This window comes from Globicephala melas, chromosome 5 (assembly GCF_963455315.2).
Source record: "Globicephala melas chromosome 5, mGloMel1.2, whole genome shotgun sequence".
Lineage (NCBI taxonomy): Eukaryota > Metazoa > Chordata > Mammalia > Artiodactyla > Delphinidae > Globicephala > Globicephala melas.
The window spans coordinates 100,009,379-100,034,998 of record NC_083318.1 but is presented as its reverse complement, the minus strand read 5'-3'; the positions used below and the strand labels follow the sequence as shown (position 1 = coordinate 100,034,998).

At 39.0% G+C, this 25,620-nt stretch overlaps 2 protein-coding genes across 9 annotated transcripts; one reads left to right on the top strand and one right to left on the bottom strand.

The window, feature by feature from the left end:
- Positions 1 to 231: 231 nt before the first annotated feature.
- Positions 232 to 24,340, top strand: ABRAXAS1 (abraxas 1, BRCA1 A complex subunit). 3 transcript variants are annotated; one of them, XR_011377487.1, is made up of 10 exons: positions 232 to 406; positions 2,486 to 2,576; positions 7,045 to 7,081; positions 10,803 to 10,869; positions 12,820 to 13,013; positions 13,944 to 14,063; positions 15,050 to 15,134; positions 17,763 to 17,877; positions 18,256 to 18,789; positions 23,104 to 24,340. XR_011377487.1 is itself a non-coding variant. In XM_030878064.3 (9 exons), the coding sequence occupies exons 1-9, from the start codon at positions 320 to 322 to the stop codon at positions 18,690 to 18,692; spliced, it is 1,233 nt and encodes a 410-aa protein (XP_030733924.1). In that variant the 5' UTR covers positions 232 to 319; the 3' UTR covers positions 18,693 to 23,076. The 3 variants fall into 3 exon arrangements, 2 of the variants coding, with proteins under 2 accessions (XP_030733924.1, XP_060155573.1); XM_030878064.3 differs by lacking the exon at positions 23,104 to 24,340 and having other exon boundaries at positions 18,256 to 23,076; XM_060299590.2 differs by lacking the exons at positions 7,045 to 7,081; positions 23,104 to 24,340 and having other exon boundaries at positions 364 to 406; positions 18,256 to 23,076.
- On the bottom strand, positions 2,870 to 25,620 carry MRPS18C (mitochondrial ribosomal protein S18C). 6 transcript variants are annotated; one of them, XM_070045594.1, is made up of 6 exons: positions 25,286 to 25,613; positions 24,473 to 24,525; positions 22,508 to 22,591; positions 21,404 to 21,461; positions 20,803 to 20,862; positions 2,870 to 3,083 (listed from the first exon to the last, which is right to left on the bottom strand). In XM_070045594.1, exons 1-6 carry the CDS (start codon positions 25,383 to 25,385, stop codon positions 3,028 to 3,030), a joined length of 411 nt encoding a protein of 136 aa, XP_069901695.1. In that variant the 5' UTR covers positions 25,386 to 25,613; the 3' UTR covers positions 2,870 to 3,027. The 6 variants fall into 6 exon arrangements, with proteins under 6 accessions (XP_069901695.1, XP_060155574.1, XP_060155575.1 ...); XM_060299591.2 differs by lacking the exon at positions 2,870 to 3,083 and adding an exon at positions 3,839 to 6,427 and having other exon boundaries at positions 25,286 to 25,620; XM_030878067.3 differs by lacking the exon at positions 2,870 to 3,083 and adding an exon at positions 13,639 to 20,718 and having other exon boundaries at positions 25,286 to 25,612.

The following is a 25,620-nucleotide window of genomic DNA, read 5'->3' as shown; positions in this document are numbered from 1 at the left end:
TATGCCAGGGTCCCTCAGTAGCAGCTAGCCACCAAAAGCGCTGTCCGTGGCCTGGCGCTGGGCAGAGGTGCCCAACACCGAGAGGGACGAACCAGAGCCCTCGTCAGAGCTGCCAGCTCCGCACCAGAGAGCCCCAGCGACTCCCCACCAACCCCGCCCCTCGGGGGAGCGAGCCGCGGCCAATGCGCCGGCGCACATCCCGCCTCCTCGCTCGGCCCCGCCTCGCCGCCTCGCCGACGCGCTGCCGAGGACCCCGCCCGGTGCGGCCTGCGCCGAGCCCTGTCAGCTCGAGCAGCGCGGGGGCGGCGGCGGCGGAAGCATGGAGGGTGAGAGCACGTCGGCGGTGCTCTCTGGCTTTGTGCTGGGCGCGCTCGTCTTCCAGCACCTCAACACCGACTCGGACACGGTGAGCCGAGGATCGGGGCGGGCTCTGGCGTCACCTCAGAAAAGGACCCGCGCGCGCGCGCGCGGGCGCCGTTCCGGCCGCCGCTGCCCGGGTCCCGCACGCGGGCTCCCGACGCCGCCGCCGCGCCGGCTCTGTGCAGTCGGGGCTGCCTTCTCCCGCTCCCGGGCGGCCCCGGAGGTGCCTCCGGTGGTGAGCCTTTTCCAGAGTTAGCCCTCCCTCTCGCAACCAGTGTTTATTTCCGCGCCCTGCTCGGAGTGTCTCGCACACCTTCATTTCTCTTTTTCAGTAGTCCCCCTTTTCTGGTTCATTTTGGTTGTGAAGAAATAGAAGGTTCACATAGCGCTCTCCCGCTACCGCTCGCTGGGAAGGTTGCCGGTTAACTTTCTCCTAACTACCGACAGCGGTTTTCGCAAAGAACTCAATTTTCCCCTTCAGAGCAGCTACTGTGCACGTTTGTTGAAATGGAAGACTTGTAAAGGAATGAGAAATGATGCATCCAGTGGCTATTTTGGGGGGAATCTTAGTAGATGAAGAAGATTAATTTCGTATATTGGATAGCTGACTTTTGTTTGCATTGGTATCAAATTTATTAGCTTGTAAGGCCTGAGCTAGTTCCTTGTCGGATACTTTCGGTTGTAATTTAAACATTTAAGTTTATCCTGAAATATTAGATATTTAAATGCTTATTTCACACTTTCGCCTAGGTTCAAAACCTCTAGGTGAAGTAGTTTTTTTAAAAAAAAATACAGTACCTATTTTTAAAAACTTTCATTTTTATGAAATTAAAAAACACTCTAAAACTTTGAGTCTGAGAAGTAGTGTCCTAGAGTAAGTGTGTAGTAACTTGCTAATACGGTTTAGAGAATATCATACTGAATAAAACCTAGTGATTTCTGCTAAATTTTGTGCCCTTCACTTTATAATAAAGGCTTGCCTTATCCAAAACAGTTTTTTGGCGTAGTCCTAATAAGGCTGGAATTGCTATCTTTCATGTATGCAATTTTAAATACGCTTGTAGATTAACACGTAGCAAAGAGCAAATATATGATGATTTAAAATGTGTGTGGCTGTAGAAATTACTGTGGAATACCTTAGTGTAAACATAACCAGAGTGGGACTGTAAGTCCTCTGTAGCTTAAAGGATTAGCACTTGCAAAGTACCGTAGTGTTAGAGAGGACTCTGTTCCTTAGATCTTTTTCCTAAAGTCCTTAAAAGGTGGTTTGATGGAGAGCTGTACTTGCATTGTCTCTTTTCCAGGGGTTTGTATAGAACGCTAGAGAGTAGAGTTCTGTATTGTTCCCCTTTGATTCCAGCAAAGACTCACATTGTGGAAACATTACTTTTGTGTTTTTCTTTTAATGAAAAAAAAAACATTTCTTAAAGCATTTTTAACTAAAGAAGTTATAAAGACTGTAAAAAATTCATTGTCAAGCTCATTGGGTTTCTAAATGTGCCAAGAGAAATAAGTGAATTCTCTGAAACTCAAAGAGATCACTGCTATGGTGGCAAAATGCCTGCATTTTAAAAAGAACCGGGGCTCACAGCTCCTCTTTTATACAGCAGACTGTAATATTGAATTACAGGTCTTTGATATTGTGCACATGCTTAATCTAAAAGCCCATCCTGTGTCATTTCATAGATCAGAAGCCTCCACTGACTCCCAGAAGCATGTGCCATTAATCCAGACTCCTTGGCCAGTCATTCAGGATGGTCCATTATTGGTGCTGTTCATAGCAACCTAAGATTTCGTTACAGATGGGAGGCTTCTATTCTCAGGCTAACTGCTCTACTCCTTGTTCCTTGAACATTGTGTTCTCATTTCTGCCTTTAAGCCTTTTATACTTACAAGAGTGCTAAAGTCACAGTGGTATTTACAATCTCTTCTACTCGTGTTTTTTAACCTGGTTATGTTGCCCAGGTAAACTGGAATGCACCTAGTCTTTCTTTTGTGTGTGCTCCAGCTGGTAACACACGCTTGTACGTGTTGTAAAATTCTTGGGAAATACTGGTTAGTTAAGTGACTGAACTTGGAAATTCTATCCGTGTATTCCATATACTGCTTATTTTTATCCTTATAGGAAGGTTTTCTCCTTGGGGAAGTGAAAGGTGAAGCGAAGAACAACATAACTGATTCTCAAATGGATGATTTTGAAGTTATTTATACAATTGGTGAGTCACTTATTTCTGTGTCTTCTATTTTGATAGTTTATGCTGAAAGGGGTCAGTATAAGTTACTTTTTAAATTATTAAGAAATAGATATCAGGACTTCCCTGGGTCCAGCGTTAAGACTGTGCGCTTCCACTGCAGGGGGTGCGGGTTCCATCCCTGGTCAGGGAACTAAGGATCCCACGTGCCGCGTGGTGCGGCCAAAAACTAAAACAAACAAAGAAACAAAAACACCATAAATAGGTATGAATTTTTAAAATCAAATTTTTAATTTTATTTATTTATTTATTTTTGGCTGCATTGGGTCTTCGTGGCTGCGTGTGGGCTTTCTCTAGTTGCAGCCAGCAGGGGCTACTCTTCGTTGGTGTGCATGGCCCTCTCATTGCGGTGGCTTCTCTTGTTGTGGAGCACGGGCTCTAGGCGCGCCGGCTTCAGTAGCTGTGGCACGTGGGCTTAGTTGCTCTGCGGCACGTGGGATCTTCCCGGACCAGGGCTCGAACCCATGTCCCCTGCATTGGCAGACGGATTCTTAACCATTGCGCCACAAGGGAAGTCCCAGAAATCAAATTTTAAAGGAATATATTGCACTCATTTCTCAGTTAAAGTTATGGCTATGCCCTAGTCTAAAGCAAGAAACAATATGAGACATAGGAAGCAGATTAAGATTACTGGGGGGAAAGAAGGATGAAATAGCTCCTGTGTATATGTGAGTGGCAGAAAGGTGATCCAGCAAAAGAAAGAACCAATAATAAGCAAGGCCAAGAAAAAAGATAAAACAGGTTCAACAGAAATGTAAAATGCTGCAGAAAAGTTGGAAGATGAGAACTGAAAAAACTCAGTGATTAAATAATTGGAAACCTTACATAATTTCAGAAGTGTAATGGGGAAAAAGCCAGACTGCAGAGGGTTTGAGAAGTGGGTGGTGAAGCAACTGCAGCTGGTGGCAGCTGTTCTTTCAGAGAAAAAGGGAAACGGAGCTTTAAAATACATAGGGAGTTTTCTGATTCTCTAACATATGCATTTTTTTCCTAAGCATATATATATATATATATTTTAAAACAAAATTGGTGGTATACTTTATAAAAAATTTGGTGTCATGATCAATTTCTTATAGTAAATAATCCTCTAAATATTATTTCTTATAACTGCATTCTATTCTCTATGGTCTTACTCTTATGACTGTATGTGATTTTAGTTGTCCTTTAAATAAATAAATTATAATCAGAGTTTCCAGTTTTTCATTATCATAAATTATACTACAGGGAACATTTTGGTACATAAATATTCTACACCTATTATAGGTATATTTCTGGAAATGGTGTTACAGTGTCAAAGGGTGTGAACATTTTTAAGGTTCTTGATCTGTATTAGCAAATTGCTTTCCAGAAAGATTATATCAGTTTATACTCATACTGTACTTTTTGTTTGCTACTTTAAAAAGGTAAAAATTGAAGTATATATGTAAATTTAGTACATATGTATAAAGTAAACATATAAATTTAAACTCACCCATTAAAGTCACCTCTGTGGCAATGACTTGGTTTCATGAGTATTTTTTCACTCATTAATACTACACATAATACACACATATAAATGTATGTGTATTTTTATATTCTAAGTGGGATCATACTATATACATGTATAAATATCTCCAAGATATCGTTAGTGCAGAGTAGTATGAATGTGTATAGTTTGTCATTCTTTCTGATGTCTTCGTATTCCCGTTGTATGAATGTACCACAACGTACTTAACCAGCTATGGATGACTTTTTATTTTTTTATTAATACAAAACAATGTAACAATGCACATTTTATGGTGCATATATCTTTGTGCCTTTGAGTATATCTGAAAGCAAAATTCCTAGAGGTAGGCCATTACCTTTTGGAAGAGTCATGTCATCTTAGACTCCTCTACAATATGTGAAAGTACCAGGGTCCCCCTACCCTTATCACCATTGGGTATTATCAAATCTTTTAATCTTTGCCAACTTGATAAGTGAAGAAAAAAAAATTTTAATTTGCATTTCTTTTTTTTTGAAGTATAGTTGATTTACAGTATTACATTAGTTTCAAGTATACAGCATAGTGATTCAATATCTTTATAGATTATACTTCATTTAAAGTTATAAAATATTGACTATATTCCCTGTGCTGTACAATATATCCTTGTAGCTTATTTCCTTTATGTATAGTAGTTTGTACCTTTTAATCCCCTGCCCCATCTTGCCCCTCCCCCTTTCTAATTTGCATTTTTAAATTACAAATGAGGTTATGTGTTTGACTTTTGGGGAGACCTTTTTATTTGAAAAGAACACACCTGTTCCATGCTTTGACTATATTTCTGCTAGGCTGTTTTGCTTTTTCTTATTGATTTGTAATGCTATATCATAACTTAAGGAAATTGGCCTTTTGTCATGTGTTACACATGTTTATATTGTTTATAATTTTATTTTCTTAATGTTTTTCTTTCTGTTCACACGAGCGTAAAAAGCAAGCCCTTAGGAAGTCTTTTTTCCCCAATTGTAATTGGTGTGCTGCCCAAAGTATCTGACATATTTTAGGAGTTTAAATAAGCAACCATTTATCGAGCAACTCCACTGTGCTAGGAGCAGTGCTAAGCTTCAAGGTATCTGGCAAGTGCTGTAGTTGCACTCAAGTATTTGCTTAAATTATTTTAAAATGTTGGATTACTTTAAAACAGGTGGCAAGATCTACAAATTACTACATTGCTTTGGTTAATGAGATTTTCATCATTTTATTATACTGTGCCTTATCTACACCAGATTATGTTTGGCCGGTTATCAGTTACAGACTGTTTCTGTTCAGAGAGATTTATCTGAGGGTAACATATGTTTGCTGGAAGGAAAATATCTGAAGAGGATGATAACTTTTCCATTTTTTTTAATAGGCTGAATTACTTTTATAGTAGTATATATATATATATATATAGTAGTATAATACCAATAACTTTATATACATATCAAGTTATTGAAATGGTGACTTCATGTAGTTTTCTCCTTAAAGATAGCCTTTGCATGTACAAAGATGCAAAGATGTCTGCATTCTTCAGATGTTTACTTGAAAAGATTCTTCAACAGCAGTTTGATATTGGGTTTCCTCACCTAGATGAAGATTCACAGATTCTCCATAATCAAACTGATGTCTTTGATTTAGGTGACAAATGAAATTGCTAGTACTCTGGGTAGGATCTCCCCAAGAAAGAGAACATCATAGTCACAGGAATTATCTGAAATAGGTGATTACTGCTAGAGTGATCCTGTAAATGGTATCTGACAAAATTTGATTGTTGACACAGGGACACATAAAGATGGGCTGCCTAGAAGAATATGTATTGTCTTGATGACTTTCTGTGTGAATGTCTCACTCCTTTCACTGTTCCCTACTGAATCTTTTTTTTTTGCAATACGCGGGCCTCTCACTGTTGTGGCCTCTCCCGTTGCAGAGCACAGGCTCCGGACGTGCAGGCTCAGCGGCCATGGCTCATGGGCCCAGCCGCTCCGCGGCATGTGGGATCTTCCCGGACCGGGGCACGAACCTGCATCCCCTGCATTGGCAGGCGGACTTTCAACCACTGCGCCACCAGGGAAGCCCATAAATGACTTTTTTTTTTTTTTTTTGGCGGTACGCGGGCCTCTCACTGCTGTGGCCTCTCCCGTTGCAGACCACAGGCTCCAGACGTGCAGGCCCAGCGGCCGTGGCTCACGGGCCCAGCTGCTCCGCGGCATGTGGGATCCTCCGGGACTGGGGCACGAAGCCGTGTCCCCTGCATCGGCAGGCGGACTCTCAACCACTGCGCCACCAGGGAAGCCGTCCCTACTGAATCTTGAGGGATCTGAAAGTTTGGGATGATAGAGGAAACATTATATTCATCTTGATACTTTCATGATTTGTAATGATGTCTTGTGATAGAATTTAATCTGTTTGCACAGCACCTGCAGCAACCAGAAGTTAGATGTATTTAGATGTATTATTTCTATTGACAGGAGAATAAAACTCACCTCTTCAGAGATGTTGGACTTTTTTTCTTTAGTCTACAATTAACATTGACATATCCTTTATGAAAGAACCAGTTGGAATAACAAAAGAATTCCTTTAGCAGCTGTTTTTTATCAGTTGGGTAAAATTACAGCATCACAATTTCAGAACTCAATGACTATAGCAAGTGTGACTTAATCTTTTGTGTGGCCATTACTAAACCTATTTAGAAGGAGTATAGCATTCTATCAGTAGTTATGAGTGAGGTTCAGGGTTTGAATTTTGCCTCCACCAACTTAATCTCTCTGCCTGTTACCTCATCTTTAAAGTGGAAGGAGTGATAACATCTGTCTCATAGGTTTGTTGTGAGGAATAAACGAGATAATGGTAAAGTACATCCTGGCATGAAGTGCTCAATATATGTTATTCAAATGATACTTAATGTAATCATAACTAAAAATTCTTTTTTTCCAGACATTCAGAAGTACGTTTCATGTTATCAGCTTTTTAGGTGAGTAGTAAGAGCAAGTAAATGATCCATTGTGAAAATTATTCTCTGCAAGTGAATTTTTGAAACTAACAAAGTATCTTAGTTATACCTGGTGGTACAGATTAAAATGTAAAGACTCTTTTTAAGTACCTGAAATTCACCTGTTCATTTCAACCCTAAGAGTTCTTTCTCTGTATTTATCTGCTTCCTTTAGCTGGTCTTCACTGCCTCTCCCAGGTACCAGTTTACCTTGAGGATTGCTTTTCCTTCTCCCACCCAGTCACTTCATCGCATATTATAAACTCAGCAACACGTTCTCATACATTAACAGCAGCCCTTTTTTCTTTTTATTCCAGTTTATTTTATCATCTGTTTCTTCACTTATATTTTTTAATGTTATCTTTTGTCTATTAACTGGTTAGGTTCTTTATCTAACCCGCTTCCTATTACTTTTCCAGGGTGGAAACTTGTACTCATAGTCCTACAGATAGTAGTAGTACTCTTAGCCCTGATAGGCTATGATATTGTTAAAAACTTTTAATTGAGGTATTTACATAGAAAAGTATATAAATCAATGATGTTTCATAAAGCAAACAACTGTAACCATAAACAACACAGTGTAGTTTTGGTGAAATAGCTTTATGATTTATATAAACCATACATGAAAAATCAGCATTACTGTCTTACAGTCACACTGTATGTACCATTTCTAAGGTTGTGTAAGAGTTGCCATGGAACATAGTGTTAAGGTGAGAAACACCATTGGTAGGTGTGACAGAAGGCTTAGTGTGGTCTTAAACTGCTGTACCAGAAAGGGGCACAGCTCCTATATTGCCTAATAGACAATGCGTATAAAAAATATCTTTTGAATGAGGGACTCTTGGTGGAGACTCATAAATAGTACTTTCTTGAGGGACTCTGGGCCAGCAATGGATTAAGGAGGGAAAGTAAAAAAAAAAAAAAGGTGATTCAATACCTTCTGGCAACTACCTTAAATAATTAGACCAACTTAATATGAGTCTTAGAGCCGAGGAAGCCATCTGATCCAGTGATGAGAAACCCATACCTAGGCCTTTTATTTATTTATTTATTTATTGGCTGCGTTGGGTCTTCGTTGCTGCACATGGGCTTTCTCTAGTTGCGGTGAGTGGGGGCTACTCTTCATTGTAGTGCGTGAGCTTCTCACTGCAGCAGCTTCTCTTGTTGCAGAGCACGGGCTCTAGGCACACGGGCTTCAGTAGTTGTGGCACATGGGCTCAGTAGTTGTGGTGAGCGGCCTCTAGGGCGCACAGGCTCAGTAGTTGTGGCACGCAGGCTTCAGCAGTTGTGGCTCGCGGGCTCTAGAACGCAGGCTCAGTAGTGTGGCGCACGGGCTTAGTTGCTCCACGGCATGTGGGATCTTCCCGGACCAGGGATCGAACCTGTGTCCCCTGCACTGGCAGGTGGATTCTTAACTACTGCACTGCTGAGGGAAGTCCCTCAGCCTTTTAGCTTTACAAAATTAGGGGATGGGGGGAAGAACTGGTTAGTGGTAGGGTAAAATTAGTAGAATCCGGATTTCTTGAGCTCTAATCCAACAGCATACTATGCTGTTTCTTTCTTGTTTTAAATCAGGGGTCCCCAACCCCTGGGCCCTGGACTGGTACCGGTGTGCGGTGGGTGAGTGAACAGAGCTTCATCTGCCGCTCCCCATCGCTCGCATTACCACCTGAACCATCACCCCCCACCCCCATCCATGGAAAAACCATCTTCCATGAAACCCGTCCCTGGTGCCAAAAAGGTTGGGGGCAACTCTTTTAAATGATGTAGATGGAACATGTTAAAAACAAAGTCTTCTGATACCATACTTCATGGAATCGGAGCTGGATAAGCTTTAATAACCAGGTTTATGTTTCTGATACAGAGGGTGGCAGAGTACAGCCCCATGGCCTGTTTTTATATGGACCTCTATGAATAGTTAATATATTTTTTAAGAGTTAAAAAAAAAAAAGAACAATGGAGGAATATGTAACAGAGACTGTCCAGCAAAGCCTAAGGTATTTACTATCTGGCCCTTTATAGAAAAAGTTTGTCAATCCTGCTCTGATACATTGGTTGCAAAGTTTGCCACTGAAATACACTGTTTCCCTTATCTCAGAAATCTAGGGGGAATTTGGAAAACAGCCCATTGAAGCCTAAAACTTAAAGTCACTTTAAAAAAATTGCGCAGTTTAACATGAATTCTACTGTACAGTATATCTATTTCTACAAAAAAAAAAAACTGCCCCCCTTCCCAGAAGCTTCACATAAAAATCAGTGCTTGCACAGAAGACGTACACTTTTATCCTGTTGTTTTATATGCCCTGGTGTATTGCATTATCTCCCAGTTTGAGGAGCTCAGGAGTGGACCATCCTAGAGAAACACAGGAATAAACTCTTGTATTTAGATTTTTCATGTTGGAATAAATAGGTAAGATGGAAGGATCTGTTCGATGAGCTGAATTATCCCCCTTTGGTAGGTGGAACACTTTGTAAGTTAAAAAGAAAAAATATATTGCCTATTAGGATATGTTTTTTCCAGTTTTATGTAACTAAATTTTTTCAGTGTGTAGATTAGAATTACCAGTAAAAACCTATTATAATGAATAGTATTTGTCAGAGATTTTGCATAATAGATATTACATCATAGAAAAGAATATTGTTGATCTTGATGAATGTTAAAAAAGAGAATATTATTTGTAATCCCTGGAGGGGAAAGAAAGCTGAAAGTAAATGCTTTAGAATCTTTTAGAATTATTTTTCAATTCTCCCTAAATCTTTGACATTCCAACTACAGAACAGAAGTCACTAAACTAAACCAATACCTATCCTCCACCCCCCCAGCCCCCCAAAACAAAAAAAAACCCAACTCCTAAAGCACTTCTCTTAATTTAAGAATAGCTTTTGGAGGGCTTCCCTGGTGGCGCAGTGGTTGAGAATCCGCCTGCCAATGCAGGGGACACGGGTTCGAGCCCTGGTCCGGGAAGATCCCACATGCCACGGAGCAGCTAAGCCCATGAGCCACAACTACTGAGCCTGCACTCTAGAGCCCACGAACCACAAGTACTGAGCCCACATGCCACAGCTACTGAAGCCCACGCGCCTAGAGCCCATGCTCCACAACAAGAGAAGCCACCACAATGAGAAGCCTGCGCACTGCAACGAAGAGTAGCCCCCACTCGCTGCAACTAGAGAAAGACCGCGTGCAGCAATGAAGACTCAATGCAGCCAGAAACAATAAATAAAATCATAGAATAAATTTATAAAAGAAAAGGATAGCTTTTGGAATTAGCAATGAATAAATTGTCTTTATGGTATTGTGCTGCTTCATTACTCACATTACATTCTTTTGTATGTATCATTATTGTAAAAAAAGTTTTAATGAATAAATTGTGAACTAGCTATGTGAACTTAACAAATACCTGTATTTAATGGAGAGTTTGTTTTGTTTTACGTTAAAAAAAAAGTGTTACACAAACTTATCCTTTAAAGTTCCTCCACTCCTTTTCCTTTTTCATTGCTTATGGACCGCATATTTCTAGCACTTTAAGTCTGTTAATTTGAGAACTTTCTCTCCTATTTAATTTAGAACTTCATCTAACAGGCAATAAGTATATGGATTTTGGTTGGGTAGTTAGGCTAGGAGTAACTACAATTAAAAGTGCTAATAAAATCATTCATATTTTTAGCTTATTTGAAATGCCTTTAATTTTGGGTTTTACAGCTTTTATAATTCTTCTGGTGAAGTAAATGAGCGAGCGCTGAAGAAAATATTATCAAGTGTCAAAAAGGTATTCCCTGATTTACCTTTCTTTTTTTCGTATTATATGTATTATTTTCAGCTCGTAAAAACATGTAATACTTTGACAGAACTTTAAAGCAGCATTTGTCTTCACAATGTCCTATGTAAAGCAGGTGAGGAAAGGCTTGTTCTTTCCAGAAACTCAAAGGGGTTTCCCTGAAAGCAAAGCTAGTCATTAAAAATCTTCATCTTGTTCTCATCCTCTTGACTACTCTGATTTACATTGATCTCACGTACTCTAGGACTTAATCCATTGCTGTTCTTTTACTTAGCTACAAGTTACTATTTTTCCTAGTGCAGGGATGATTTCCTATACAGCACCTAATCTGGATCCTCTGTAGCCCACTTGGTGTTCAGTTAAAACTTGCTGAATGATCAAAATAGTTTTTTTTTTCCAAATACATTTTTTCTTGGTACTTTTTTCCTCTTAAAACTTTTTGAGGGACTTCCCTGGTGGCGCAGTGGTTAAGAATCTGCCTGCCAATGCAGGGGACACGGGTTCGAGCCCTGGCCTGGGAAGATCCCACATGCCGCAGGGCAACTAAGCCCATGCGCCACAACTACTGAGCCTGCGCTGTAGAGCCCGTGAGCCACAACTACTGAGCCCGTGTGCTGCAACTACTAAAGCCCACGTGCCTAGAGCCCGTGCTCTGCAACAAGAGAAGCCACTGCAATGAGAAGCCCGCGCACCCTAACGAAGAGTAGCCCCCGCTTGCCGCAACTAGAGAAAGCCCACGCGCAGCAACAAAAACCCAGTGCAGCCAAAGATAAATAAAAAATACTAACAACACATTTGTTTAGCGTGTTATAGTTTACAAAACCCTTTAATATGATCTTAATCTTGGAACCAGCTCTGTGGGGTAGGTGATAACATTCCCATATAAATTTCAATTAAAAGCTATTGGGTTCAGTTTACTTACTTAGCAAACCAAGTATCCATACAGGAAGTTAACTAGTTTTCATTGGTGTTTTCTTCATTTAAATTTTGACTAAGGGTTAAAAATGTTAAGACAGTAAATGCCATTAAGAGAAACTAGAGGAAGTTAAGAATTTATTTTCTTTAATCTGTATTGAATAAAATTGTAGCCTGGTAAGTAAATGGAAAGTAATTTAACTGCAAGTCAGTTTGCATGCTTTATAAAAGGTAAAGTGTATTCTTAAGTGTACGTTTTGTTTAATATAGGCCCCAAATCTTGGTAAATATTAAGAAAGCCATTTTTTTTAATTTTTAAAAAAATTTTATTATTTATTTATTTTTGGCTGTTTGGGTCTTCATCGCTGCGCGGGGGCTTTCTCTAGTTGATGCGAGCAGAGGCTACCCTTCATTGCAGTGCGTAGGCTTCTCATTGCGGTGGCTTCTCTTGTTGAGGAGCGTGGGCTCTAGGTGCGTAGGCTTCAGTGTTTGTGGCACGTGGGCTCAGTAGTTGTGGCTCCCGGGCTCTAGAGCACAGGCTCAGTAGTTGTGGCGCACGGGCTTAGCTGCTCCGCGGCATGTGGGATCTTCCCGGACCAGGGCTCGAACCCGTCCCCTGCATTTGCACTGGCAGGCAGATTCCCAACCACTGCACCACCAGGGAAGTCCCAAGAAAGCCATTTTTTAAAAAGTTTATTTATTTTATTATTATTTTTTTTTTTTGCGGTACGCGGGCCTCTCACTGTTGTGGCCTCTCCCATTGCGGAGCACAGGCTCTGGACGTGCAGGCTCAGCAGCCATGGCTCACGGGCCCAGCCGCTCCGCGGCATGTGGGATCTTCCCGGACCAGGGCACAAACCCGTGTCCCCTGCTTTGCAGGCGGACTCTCAACCACTGCGCCACTAGGGAAGCCCAAGAAAGTCACTTTTAAGGTTTCCAGTTTTACTGCTTGATTATGACAGTAAGATACATAATAACTGTAACCATTAAGGTATTCGCCTGATGTTTTTCTATATTTTCTTTCAGGATGTGGTTGGTTGGTATAAATTCCGACGTCATTCAGACCAGATCATGACATTCAGAGAGAGACTGCTTCACAAAAACTTACAGCAGCATCTTTCAAGCCAGGAACTTGTTTTTCTGTTATTAACACCGAGTATAATAACAGAAAGCTGCTCTACTCATCGGCTGGAGCATGCCTTATACAAACCTCAGAAAGGGTAAATGTTGGCCAGTCACTGGCTGTTTTCAGCTAACAGAAAAATGTACTCAATATTTTTATTGTACTTTTTATGGCTTACCAACTATTTCCGTATCTTGTTGCATTAGATTGTCACAATAACCCTTTTTAGCCTTTCTTACCATCGGTTCTTTATATGGGAGAATGAAGGTCAGATAAGGAAATTAGAAGCCCAGTATGGAATGATGACTTGTGTTTCTGGCACTGAGGATTTGCTCTTATTTACCATAAGGTGGAAAAAATATGCATGCTTTAGGTATTGGTTGCTAAGGAATATAATGTAGAACTGAAGCCTGCATACCTGAGCAGCTTTTCTCTAACCTCTGCCAGGAAGCAGGGTGGTTCTTGAGGATCCACCAAAATGAGTTAATAGGACTCCCCACAGGTTATATAGACAACATTTTCATGGAGTATGAGAATGAAGTTAAAAGAGTACCAAGGGGGCTTCCCTGGTGGCACAGTGGTTGAGAGTCTGCCTGCCGATGCAGGGGACACGGGTTCGTGCCCCGGTCCAGGAAGATCCCACATGCCGTGGAGCGGCTGGGCCACAACAGTGAGAGGCCCACGTACAGCAAAAAAAAAAAAAAAAAAAAAAAAGAGTACCAAGGAAGAGTAGTTTTATCATTCACGAAAGACAGGATGAATCGCAACAATACTGCCTTTATTTTTACATGTGGTGATCAGTTAAAATAACCATTAAAGTATTTTTTCACAGTTATCTTACACTATGCACATTTCACAGTTTTTAAAAGCTATTTGCCTCAAGTCAGTAAATTCTGTCATGGATAAGTAGTAAGGAATGGGGTTTTGTTTTTTAATCTTGTAGGGGAAAGGTAGTCTATATACTAATAAGTAGATGCTAATCTTTCACTTTATTTTAAATTTATTTTTAAAAATTTTATTTCTTCAGGCTTTTTCATAGGATACCTTTAGTGGTGGCCAATTTGGGCATGTCTGAACAACTGGGTTATAAAACTGTATCTGATTCCTGTATGTCCACTGGTTTTAGTCGAGCAGTAAAAACACACAGGTGAGATTTCTCAACTGCTTCCCCACTAAACTTAACTCCTATTCATTTTTTGAAGTTAATTTTTTTTATTACACAAGAATAAAAATGAAAGGAAAACTGACTAATGACATTACTCAAGTAAACCAGACTTTTAATTTCTCAGTATTTCCTTCTAGCACCTGTCCATTTATAAAATACAAAAGAGAGGGGCATTGTTGTATAGCCTACATATTTTAACATATTTATTCTAAAAATAAGGAGCTAGCCTCAAAATAGTAATTTTCTAAGGCAGCAGTTCAGATTAAAGGCAAGAAATTAGATTGGATATGAAATAAAGACAAAAAATGAGGCTTTAGCCAAGACTTACTCACACTGTAGACTGCTGAGCTATAACTTTTTTGTGGGCAATAAGGGAATAATTAATGTCAGAAATAACAACACTGGTACTACAGGATACTTACTAAGTGTAAACTTTATGAGAATAATGGACTAGATTTCATTTATTTTTGTGTTCCCACAGTGCTTAACAGTGTCTTATAGAAATTGAATACCACATTTCATTGATACTAAGACACAGTTTTACATTTATCTCAAATTGGGATTTTTACAAAACATGCCTTAGAATTGTTTTTCTTTTTTCTTCGTGGTATATAAAATAATGTTGCCTCTTTCAATCAATGATGACTTAAACTCAGTAAAATAATTGACTGATCCTATTGCCAAGAAAGAACCACCCCCCCTTCAGTCTTTATCTGTTTTCATTGAACCTCTTTTCTGAGTCCTGGAAATAGTACTTAGGAGGCTAAAAAGTTTGCTGAGGTGAAGATAGATAACTAGGTTTTCTGGTTGGTTTTACTTATTCTGTAAATAAGTAGGTTGACAAAATCATGGTCCCTACAAAGCCAGTAAAAAGAATCATCTATTGTTCCTCAACTACAAATAAATTTTTCATTTTATCATTAAATGAGTTCTGTACATTTGCCTGAGGAAATGATAATATTTTACAGCTCTAAATTTTTTAAAGAAGATGGATCTTTAAAGGAGGTACATAAGATAAATGAACTGTATGCTTCTTTACAAGAAGAATTAAAGGTAAGTTAAAAAAACATTTAAAGATCACCTATAGAGTTCATATCACATTGCTCACTGAATATATGTTTATGGATAACCTGACAGTTGATTAGACATAAATTTTTTATTAGTTTAGCTTCAGTAACAAAGGCCTCCATCTTGGTGGGCTACGAAAACAAAAGTTTTGTCTCACTCACATTATATCTTGGCTGCAGCTCTGCTCCTGTTCTAAATGTCATGTTCATTCTAGGATCCAGCCCATCTGTGGGACATGCTCTTCTCATGACAAAGGGAAAAGAGCAGGAAAGCTGGTGTAAATTCACAACAGCTCTTAGAATTTCTGCTCAGAGCTGGCCTGTCACTTCCACTCACATTTCATTGGCCAGAGGATGTCATGGCAATAGGCAGGGAGATATAACCCTTTTACAGGATAAAAAAGGGAGCAAATATTTGGGAACAAAAAAGTCTACAACAGTACTAAGTTCTACCTCATTGTGTCCATTCAGGTCCCTTGAGGGGAGGGAGCAGGAGTGGCAGGGAGACTTGCAATGTAAGTTTGACACCTGAGGAAGGAGACAGGGAAAGGAGAATGATTGGGTAGGAAGAGCTTTAGACTGCAAGGCCTAAAAAATTTCAGCCAGGATGATGGAGAGTCTTTGAGCAAAGGCATCCTACAGGAATAGAATTATACTGATATCCTCACTGTGCTCAGTCGGTGGCTAAGAGCAACCTAGGGGAAGCATGACCTAAGCACAAGCACAGCAGTGGACCCAAAACGATGGCACCTGGAACTGTCAGTCAACTCTGCTTCCTGCAAATGGAGATCTGAGTAGTATATTCCATGGCCACCATACTCACCAATAGAGCACACTAAGAGAAATGGGGTTAATGCATTTTACACACTGATAATATTGCACATTGTTTTTTAATATAATACAGGAATTTTAGAAAATAGGAAAACATCCAGAATCCTACCATTGTAACTTAACTCTTTGCACTTTCCAGTTTTCTCCAGTTTCCCCCTAATGTATACATGCTTTTACATTGTTGACAGTGATGGGGACATAGAAATTTGTGTCATGATTTTTATTTGATGTACAATTAAACACTTTCCACATTTTAGTTCTTTTTAATAGCAGTATATTTCTTAGAGCAGTATATTAGAACTCTAATGTGAAAAGTACCAACTTGGGGACTTTCCTGGTGGCACAGTGGTTAAGAATCTGACTGCCAGTGGAGGGGACATGGGTTCGAGTCCTGGTCCAGGAAGATCCCACATGCCGCAGAGCAGATAAGCCTGTGAACCACAACTACTGAGCCTGCGCTCTAGAGCCCGCGAGCCAAAACTAGGTCGCCTGCGTGTCACAACTACTGAAGCCTGCACACCTAGAGCCCGTGCTCTGCAACAAAGAGTAGCCCCTGCTCGCTGCAACTAGAGAAAGCCTGCACGCAGTAATGAAGACCCAACGCAGCCAAAAATAAATAAATTAACTTAAAAAAAAAAGTACCAACTTGGGCTAAATTAGGGAATGTAGAGGTATGTGAGAGGAACTGTGGGCAGAAGGCCACTGAGCTCTAGGAAGGAACTGGAACCAGGAGCTTGAATGCCATCAGAACTTTAACTCCTGGGAGTTCCCTGGTGGTGGTTAGGATTTGGCGCTTTCACTGCCATGGCCAGGGTTCAATCCCTGGTCAGGGAACTGAGATCCCACAAGCCGCACTGAGTGGCCAAAAAACAAACAAACAAAAAAACTAACTCTCTCCCTTTGTGTCTGCCTGTTTGTTTCCTTCATAGTATTTACAGATCTTGCTGTTTATTCACCCACTGGCTGACCAAAGAGCTAACCTATAGCTTCTGCATTTAATCTCTTCTATTCAAGAGATTAGGATTTGCCAATTGGCTATTGTAATTATCTCTGCTTTGGTCAGCTAGGGTGAAAGTTGGTGAAAGGGTTACTGGTGAACTCTTACGGCAGGATGAACAAGTTCATGACAAATAGGCTGGGCAGATGTTCCATGAAGTATCCACTAAAACTGGCTCTAACAACCCATTACACTATAATTGGAAATTAGTTACTTCTGATTTGACACTATTCTAAGAAACATCATGTTATATAAATTTTTGTTACTGATCCAAGATATATTCCCAAAATGAAATCACTGAGTCAAAGGGTATTAGTACTTAAAAACTGATGACACATAAGGCCATTCTGCTTTTCAAAAGTAGTTTTACGGGAATTAAAATCTTCAGTAGTTTTCTTTTGTAATAGTGAAAGTCACTTTGTTATTGGCAGTTTCTTAAATGTTTGCAATAAGTATGCATCTCAAAATAGTACAGTATTTTTTGTTTTGAAGCAGTTAAATATTTTTGTTTTTTATTTCTGTGTATTATCTAGGAAATAACTTGAATGATAAAACTTTGTATAAATAGGAAGTTAATACATCTGGAAAGCATTTTGTAACCTATGAAGCACCATACAAATGCTTGTTGGTGAGTTCCTCCAGAAAATAGCAAAATAAAATAAAATTTTTATAAAGGAAAATATTTGATGTTATACACCATGAAGGATTTTATATTATTTGTGAACGTAGATTGTAGTATCACAATTTGGAACTTTATCTATGCTGTTAAATTACTTTATTTTCCAGAGTACATGCAGTAAAGTAGAACACAGTGAGAGAGCAGTAGAGAAACTACTAAAGGATATAAACAGATTAAAACGAGAAATTAAAAAAAGAAAGCAAGCACAGATTCAAGCAACACGTAAGTAAAAAGTTCACATATCACTACTTTCTGTGCTTTGAAGAAAAATTCTCACTGATTGGAATTATGGATGAGCTGCTTGCACTAACTGATCAATTTGTTCACTTTAGGATTAAAAATAACTTTCATTAATACTCTTAAATCCCACTGAACAGAGAACATGGTACTACTATAGATATACTACCTTGATTTTAAAAAATATAACAACTTTAATTTTCTCTGAGGATATTGTGGCATATAAATTTGGGATTATCATTTCTTTTAATTTAGATAATTCAATATGATTCTTTAAAGTCTCTGACTTTACTAACAAATAGATAACTATAAAACCTTTGTAGTATAAATACTGTATGTTGAAATATTTGTTTGTTTCTTTAGGAGAGAAGAATGTCCAGAAAGACCCTCAGGAGAACATTTTTCTTTGTCAAGCTTTACAGACCTTTTTTCCCGATTGTGAATTTCTTCATTCGTGTGTTATCTCCTTGAAAAATAGACATATTTCTAAAAGTAGCTGTAATACCAACCACCATCTCAATGTGGTAGACAACCTGACCCTAATGGTGGAATATACTGACAGTCCTGAAGCTAGTCCAGCTGGTAGTGCGCTGCAAATGATTAAGCGTAAAGCTTCAGGTACAGATGGTGGATGGCAATTCAAGAAGTCACGGCTGTTAGAGATACAGAACCAACCATCTAAAACAGATACTGATAGTAGTAACCAAGAAAAGGCATCCACAGTGAGCAGCCCAGAAACAGATGAAGAGATTGAGAAAATGAACGGTTCTGGTGAATACCCACAGTCTCCTACCTTTTGATTCTTTTAGGCCGAAAGGAGATTTTTCATCAGAAGAAGGGTAAAGCCAAACATGCCTATTGTTTTTACTATGTTCAGCTCTTTGCAATAACACATAGGTAAGTTCTAGTTCATTTATTTTATAAAGTACTTTAAATTGAGTCAGTTCAGAATTTGAGTACAGAACAAAGCCTGGTAATGCAATGTTTGGGATCAGCAGTTGGTTAGTTAGGTGAAAAGGCCAGTTAAGTGGGACTCAAATGATACATAAATAAGGTGTCTATCAGAGATTTCACTTTAACATAAAGCAGAAGTGTACATTCGTCAAACTTTTGTTGCAGGGCCAGGAACTTTTTTACGAATGTGTTGGAGTTCCTATGTAAATCAAACCCATTACTTACCCTATATAATCCCCAATTTTAGTTTCTTTAAAGAAATTTGCAAAGCAACCTAAGTACAAAATGCTACTAGGTTTTTTCATTTTCCATTCCCAATCTTATTTGTCCTAACCACACCTAATTTGACAACTATTTTTTTTAAAAAGCTAGTTATCTTTATCAAGTCTTCTCAGAGCCTTTACTTGGTTTTCACTGCAACTGAAACTTTATTTTTAATGCTCATATTCATCACTACAAAAATACAACTGATAAGGTCTGGGAACAAAATAGATGACTCTTGGTAATGTAGAACTCAACAGGTTAAGAGTCATGGGCTTCCGTGTGATTTTTAAGGAGGATGTAAAGCCCCTGTTTAATCCAGTGAGTTGGTTAAGTGGAGGTTGGTTAAGAGAGCTTTTACTGTTTGTTTTTTCTATTTATCCTTTCCATAACAGAATTTCCCATAAAGCATACACATCACATGACGCCTTCATGCTTTACTCACTGGGTGAAATGCTGAACCCACATGTTGACCACTGCTCTTCCATCACTTATTTCCTAAATGATAGAGCAAATTCATAGCTAGTATCAAAAACTATCATCTTTTATCTATGTGTTAACATGCATTAGTTACCATGGGGTGTTTATGAAGCCCACATAATACCAGGGATGATTTGTGCAAATAATGAGTTGCTGTTGGGATTGCTTTACTAGTTACATAAGAAGCACAGGGCAGGAGAGGAAATGGGGTTCATTCTGAACCCTAATGTTAAAATAATTAAGTTTGATGTCCCAACTTTCAGGGTACTAAATGAAAAGGAGGAAAAGAATCCTTGTAGGACATTTTTTCTCAGTTATTCTCCATCTTTTGGCGATCAGTTTGTATCACTGGAGTAAGAGAAGATGATACAACAGATTGCCTATGGATCGGTTTATTTACAGGACACTACCAGTTCATGATAGACTAGTCCAGGAGTAAGTGTTAGGTCCTGTGACAGACAGCACCACTGTTCATCCCCACATAACATCTCTACAGAGGGAAGACCCATAGTCCTAGCCAGGCATAATTATTTACGTGTTAGAAAATCTTCCTTAGCAATTTCAAATCCACACCCTATCATGTGGGATTTGTACATTATATAAGCATTCCACTTTCCCGCACCCATATCCCTACAATACTATTTACAACACAGAATCTGGGCCTAAAGTAAAATCCCAATACACGTCATCCCTTCCATGTTTAACATCTCATTATCAGTGGTATGCTGTATGAGCTATTTGGGGGCCAGAGATAAGTGAAAATCCCATAGTACCTTTTTTTAATTCATATGTATGTAAAATATAACAAGTATTAACATTTTAAATAATCTGATTTACTTAATGAACATTCTGATATGGAGAGGAAACTTCACACTTGAAACACTTTTTCCTCATATAATTTCAAATTATTAAGAATTAAAAACATAATACTTTATAGTTTGATAAGATTTAGCCTATCAGTTCTCTACTCAAAGGTTATTAAATCTTACAGTTTGAGCCAGTATTAATACCACACAACTATAAAATAAATTTATTGATGATAACTTTATAGAATTTATTCCCTGTATTTGATGTTACAAACTTTAGGGTCTTTGAGATATGCAGGATCCTTGTATGTAACTGGCATAAACCCTGTAAAGAGATAATGAAAGTTCTTCACAAAAGATAATGAGCAAAATTTTGGTTAGCATAATTCAGTTTTTCAGATGCTCTTACCCATTATTTGAGCTCTCTTAATTGCTTTTGTGATTTCTTTTTGTTTCTTCCCACAAAGACCTATAAAAGAAATTGCTTTCTTATTCGTAAAAAATGCCAGTAATCAAAATGCATAACAAACGTCTATGTCATGGAAGGATTGGAAAACCTGTAAACAGCCAGATAGTAACTATCTTAGGCTTTGTGGGCCATACAGTCTCTATCATCATTACTCAATTCTGCTGTTGTAGCTCAGACACTATGGAAACTAAGCTATCTACAAAAACAAGTGGCAGATCCGATTTGGCCTGTAGGCAACAGGCCCCTGGTTTAAATAATAGCCTGGGGATGATTATAGTATACTCCCAAACAGCAAAGCAATTTTTTTTAAGCCCAAGTTTTCTACATATTGTCAGCCTATAGTTAACTGAGTATAAGAAGACATGCAAAATAATTATCCTTTGGCCTAAGAAGAGGCTTTCTCAAACTAGCCATAGTAACTGGTGTCATAGTAATTTGTAGCACTATTTGAAAATCTGCCAGTTTCCTTAAATAACAGAAGTAGCTTTATATAAGTTCTTACCTACATTTAAGTTGCTATAATATATAGAAAACAAAATACCTGTTATGTGCCTTCCATAAATGCATCCAGTAAATGGAGAAATAAACTGGGATAAAAGCTGTTTTGAGTTATATTTGAAAAGGAAAAAAATTTACATTAATACACTTGTTATTCAATCTTGAATGGTAAATTAAAAAAAAACCTTATGCCACACCTTCAAGTTATGTAAAGGTTTATTAATACATTTCAGACAAACTTCAAAAATATGAATAAAAACACTGAATTATGTTCATTCTATTAATAGGTCATCTTTTTAAATAACTAAAGTAATCACTAAAGTTGACATCTCTTATCCAGTGTGTCAAAGTCTATACAACGGATTAATGAGCGTATTCTTTCAGTGCTAAAGCTGTTCTCTTGACTTTTCCACAGATAACTTTTCTCAAATACTGTTGCTTTTATAACAAGGTACAAAACACTTCATCTATCATGATAGGCTATCACATGATATCAGACTACAATGAGGTCTTCAAGATGCACAGGTACATCAGGCCATTTGCTGTTATTTAGGTTTTATTAATTTAAATTCTTTAGCACTTTCTATGTACCAGGCATCATTCTAGGCACTATGCATAATCCTAATACGTTGCATTTTAAAATTCCTTGGCTTTTCTCCCACCAAGGCAGCTATCACTTTATACTACTGTCAGTATACTTAGCTCCAGCACCATTCTCTCCCCTAAATTTGCCACTTTTAATTTGCTGAGTGCTCGACAACAGATAAAATTACATTTGAAATAGCGATATTGGTGGTGAGGTACAGAGATCAACTTCACCAGAGGAGCTTTTCCCAAACTACTGAACTCCACCAACTGAGAATCACTGCCACAGCGAGCTACTGTAAAGACATTTTGGGCAAAGAAAAAAGAGGAATGCTAAGCTGAATTAACAGTAAATGAGGGACAGCCAAGGGGCTCTTATTTGAATAAAAGAGATGCCTTGTATCAATACGTAGAAGTATAACGAGATCTGAAATTATGACGTCGCTAAAACAGTCACCCTACACAAAGCCTGTTATAAAAACTGACTTGCTTCTCTATTGTATTAATAAAGGAGCCAAAATCCCAAAATCAAGTATCATAGTGAAGTAAAACCAGATCTCACCTGTACATTCTTATAATCTACACGTTTTCCACACAAGATACATTTTTTCAGAGGCTCCTTATAAGGATTTTCCATTGGAACAGGCTAAAGGAAAAAAATATATGATAATATAGTTTGTATTAACTTTGAATCGAAAAAACTTAAAATTTTAGGTTACCACATTTAAATCTCTCCAAGGGATTAGTTGTACCTTTTTACTGTGAAAGAGAATACAACAGCTAGGCTTGTAAAGGAAAAATCGAGTATTTCAGAAAAAGATTCACTATTTTAAAGGTTTCAGTGTACTCAAACATATTTTGTGCAAGTGTCTTGTTTAAGTTTGGCTAAGGAGGAATTAAGTCATGGAGGAGGATTCTGGGATAAAATACAATCTTTGGAGAAAAAAGGGCTTATGGGAGGGGGAAAAAAATTCAAATCTTCGATAAATGATTCTCTCCTCAAATGCTTTGTCCAGACTGTAGGTGACTAAAAACTCTCAGATTTAAATCAAGAAAAACTTAAGCACAACAGATACCATATGCAATTCTTAAACTATAATCCCTAAATCCATCCCCATATTTCTTCAGATGTTTTATCACTATTTCTCTTGTAAAAAGACAATGCAGGACTTCCCTGGTGGCACAGTGGTTAAGAATCCGCCTGCCAATGCAGGGGACACGGATTCGAGCCCTGGTCCAGGAAAGAGCCCACATGCCGTGGAGCAACTACCCCGTGCGCCACAACTACTGAGCCTGCGAGCCACAACTACTGAGCCCGCGTGCCCGTGCTCCGCAACAAGAGAAGCCACCGCAATGAGAAGCCCGCACACCGCAACAAAGAGTAGACCCCGCTTGCAGCAACTACAGAAAGCCTGCGTGCAACAACAAAAAAAGCCAACGCAGCCAAAAATAATAAATAAGATAAAAAAAGACAAGGCTTAGCGTAATACTATCAGGTTCTTTGACTACAATTTTATGGCCCCAGACTGTTTTGTAAGTTTCTGTCAGCATTTTTCGTTTTTCTTTGTTCACTACTGCCTCTAATGCTTCTATCACAAAGGCCTCCCTCCTAAAATCAGTTTAGGTGTCTCCAGTATAGATTCTTAATGTAGAAATGGCTATGGAAGTCCCTGAACCGCTGTAGTTGTATGCAAATTTTCAAATAAATGGGACTGTGTGCCTTTTTCTGGGAGAGCCCATAGCTTTCATTAGTCTTAGTGGGTTTAATGACCTAAAGAGGAGCTCTAGTAATTTCCTTTACTCTCTTGACTATGGTGTGAATTAGATGACCGAGATGGACGCTCAGAGGGACTAGAGGGATTCTTCTGTTTTTTTCCAACCCCCTAAATGTTCTTAATCCAATTTACATTCAGCTTACCTGTAATGACTGTGTTCCTTCTCTACACTGTGCAAAGTGCTTTATATGGTCTGATTAGTGTCAAATTATCTTTGCATGTAGCAAGAAAACCTATACTGCCCAAGCCCAATGATAGTACTTGAAACCCATAAAAATACATCTACAGTTTAGAAGAGACTGTACTTAATGTCCTCGTATAAAACTTTAATTTTGATCCCGCATTGATTAAAGCAGCCGCCACCCAACCAAAGTGATGAATAGGAGAAAGACAGAATTGAATTTGAAATGAGGAAGAGAGCCAAGGTATATGTAAACTTTGTACAATCCCTTTGTTAGGTTTTCTGCAATTACTGCATGCACCAAAACTACCTTTTTAAATTCCCAAAGCACATATCTAGGAAGCAAAATATGGTGTTACAGAAGCCATGCTTCTTGCTAGGAATCTAGGGATTCTCTTACTTCAAAATTCACTTAAGTAACTACTCAATAAATTATAATTTTCCAACACAGACTAATGATTATCATCTTAATTGTTTTTGTCCTTCAGCTGAACTCTATTCAAATAGCAAAGACATAAGAACTTGGTCGTATTTGCAAATGCTTTATTACAAGTAAGAAAAAAATTCTTACCAGGTCCTCATTGCTGGTTACCTGTTTATATTGTGAACAACTTCTCCACAGCACTGCAATTAAACAGAAACAGCAACGAACTAATTATTTTTGTTAGCTGAGCAGCTAAGGAAAGATTTTGCTTCTGTGGAGGCGAGATGAATTAAGGGACCTAACAGAAAAGAAAGGTTTTATGTTCATTATACTAACAAGGTTAAATGAAGGTTAAAAGTCTTCAGATTTGAGGCAGAGTTAGACTTAGGATAAATGTGCTTTCTGGGGCTTTGGGAAAAGGGCATATATATCTCCACCCATATAACCTCCCTGTTCCGGAAATTTATATTCCCTTCTCTCCATGGGAAGAGACAGATTTTAATGCAAACTGAAAGGCATTGTCATACCAAAGGAAAGTGAAAAGATTTTTACAGACAAGCACAAAGTAGATAAAAGTGCAGAAATGATAGATTCGAGGGCCCATGTCACAATTTCGCCCAGATCTGGGCCCTCAGACATCTGGAATTTGCTGCTAGGTGACTGAAAATGCTCCTTCCTTACCAAGTCTACCCGAAGATCTTGGGCAAGTCCCTGCCTGTTTTTAACAATCACCCCATCACTCTCCTCGTACGTTTAAAAAAAAAAAGTACTGGGCTATATTTCACGCCCTCTTCGGCTTTAAAATACTAGTCACGGGCCACTACAGATTCCCATTTACCTTGGAGAAAACTGCCTAGACACCGGAGTCCTTTAGCTAACAGTGACGACTCCACCGACCTAATTAGGGCTAAGCCAAACGGCTGCAATGCTATAAACGAACCTAGGATATGGAGACTTTACCTGCATGAGCCCCAGAATCTGTGAGGCAGACAGCAGCCGTTACGAAGTGCTTTAACGCTCTCCTTCCTAGCCCACTGCAAAGGGCTACCATAGCTGCCATGGTTCGTTGCTCCTCCTCTTCCTTTCCTTTTTCCAAATCGTCTGGACAAGCCACTTCCGGTATGCTTCCCCTGTTAGCCCAAGCACTCGGTTCAAAGGTTCCGAAGGCGAGCGCTGGGAATCCAAGGAAAGAGCAGGTGGGGATTTCTATACACCTGCGCAGTACCTTCCCGTTCGCCTCCTCTCCCTCTTGCCGCGCCGCAAGATTGGACGAAGAGAGGGCGGGCTCCTACGTC

What these genes read in the sequence shown, in the direction of transcription:
- ABRAXAS1 (XM_030878064.3), top strand. Translation starts at nt 320, where the DNA reads ATGGAGGGTGAGAGCACGTCGGCGGTGCTCTCTGGCTTTGTGCTGGGC. An exon ending in CTTTACAAGAAGAATTAAAG is followed by an intron (nt 15,135 to 17,762) that starts GTAAGTTAAAAA and finishes TTTATTTTCCAG; the next exon opens with AGTACATGCAGTAAAGTAGA. An exon ending in AGCACAGATTCAAGCAACAC is followed by an intron (nt 17,878 to 18,255) that starts GTAAGTAAAAAG and finishes TTGTTTCTTTAG; the next exon opens with GAGAGAAGAATGTCCAGAAA.
- MRPS18C (XM_060299591.2), bottom strand. Translation starts at nt 25,385, where the DNA reads ATGGCAGCTATGGTAGCCCTTTGCAGTGGGCTAGGAAGGAGAGCGTTA. An exon ending in TAGATTATAAGAATGTACAG is followed by an intron (nt 21,462 to 22,507) that starts GTGAGATCTGGT and finishes AACTCAAAACAG; the next exon opens with CTTTTATCCCAGTTTATTTC. An exon ending in TAAGAGAGCTCAAATAATGG is followed by an intron (nt 6,428 to 20,802) that starts GTAAGAGCATCT and finishes CCAAACTTTCAG; the next exon opens with ATCCCTCAAGATTCAGTAGG.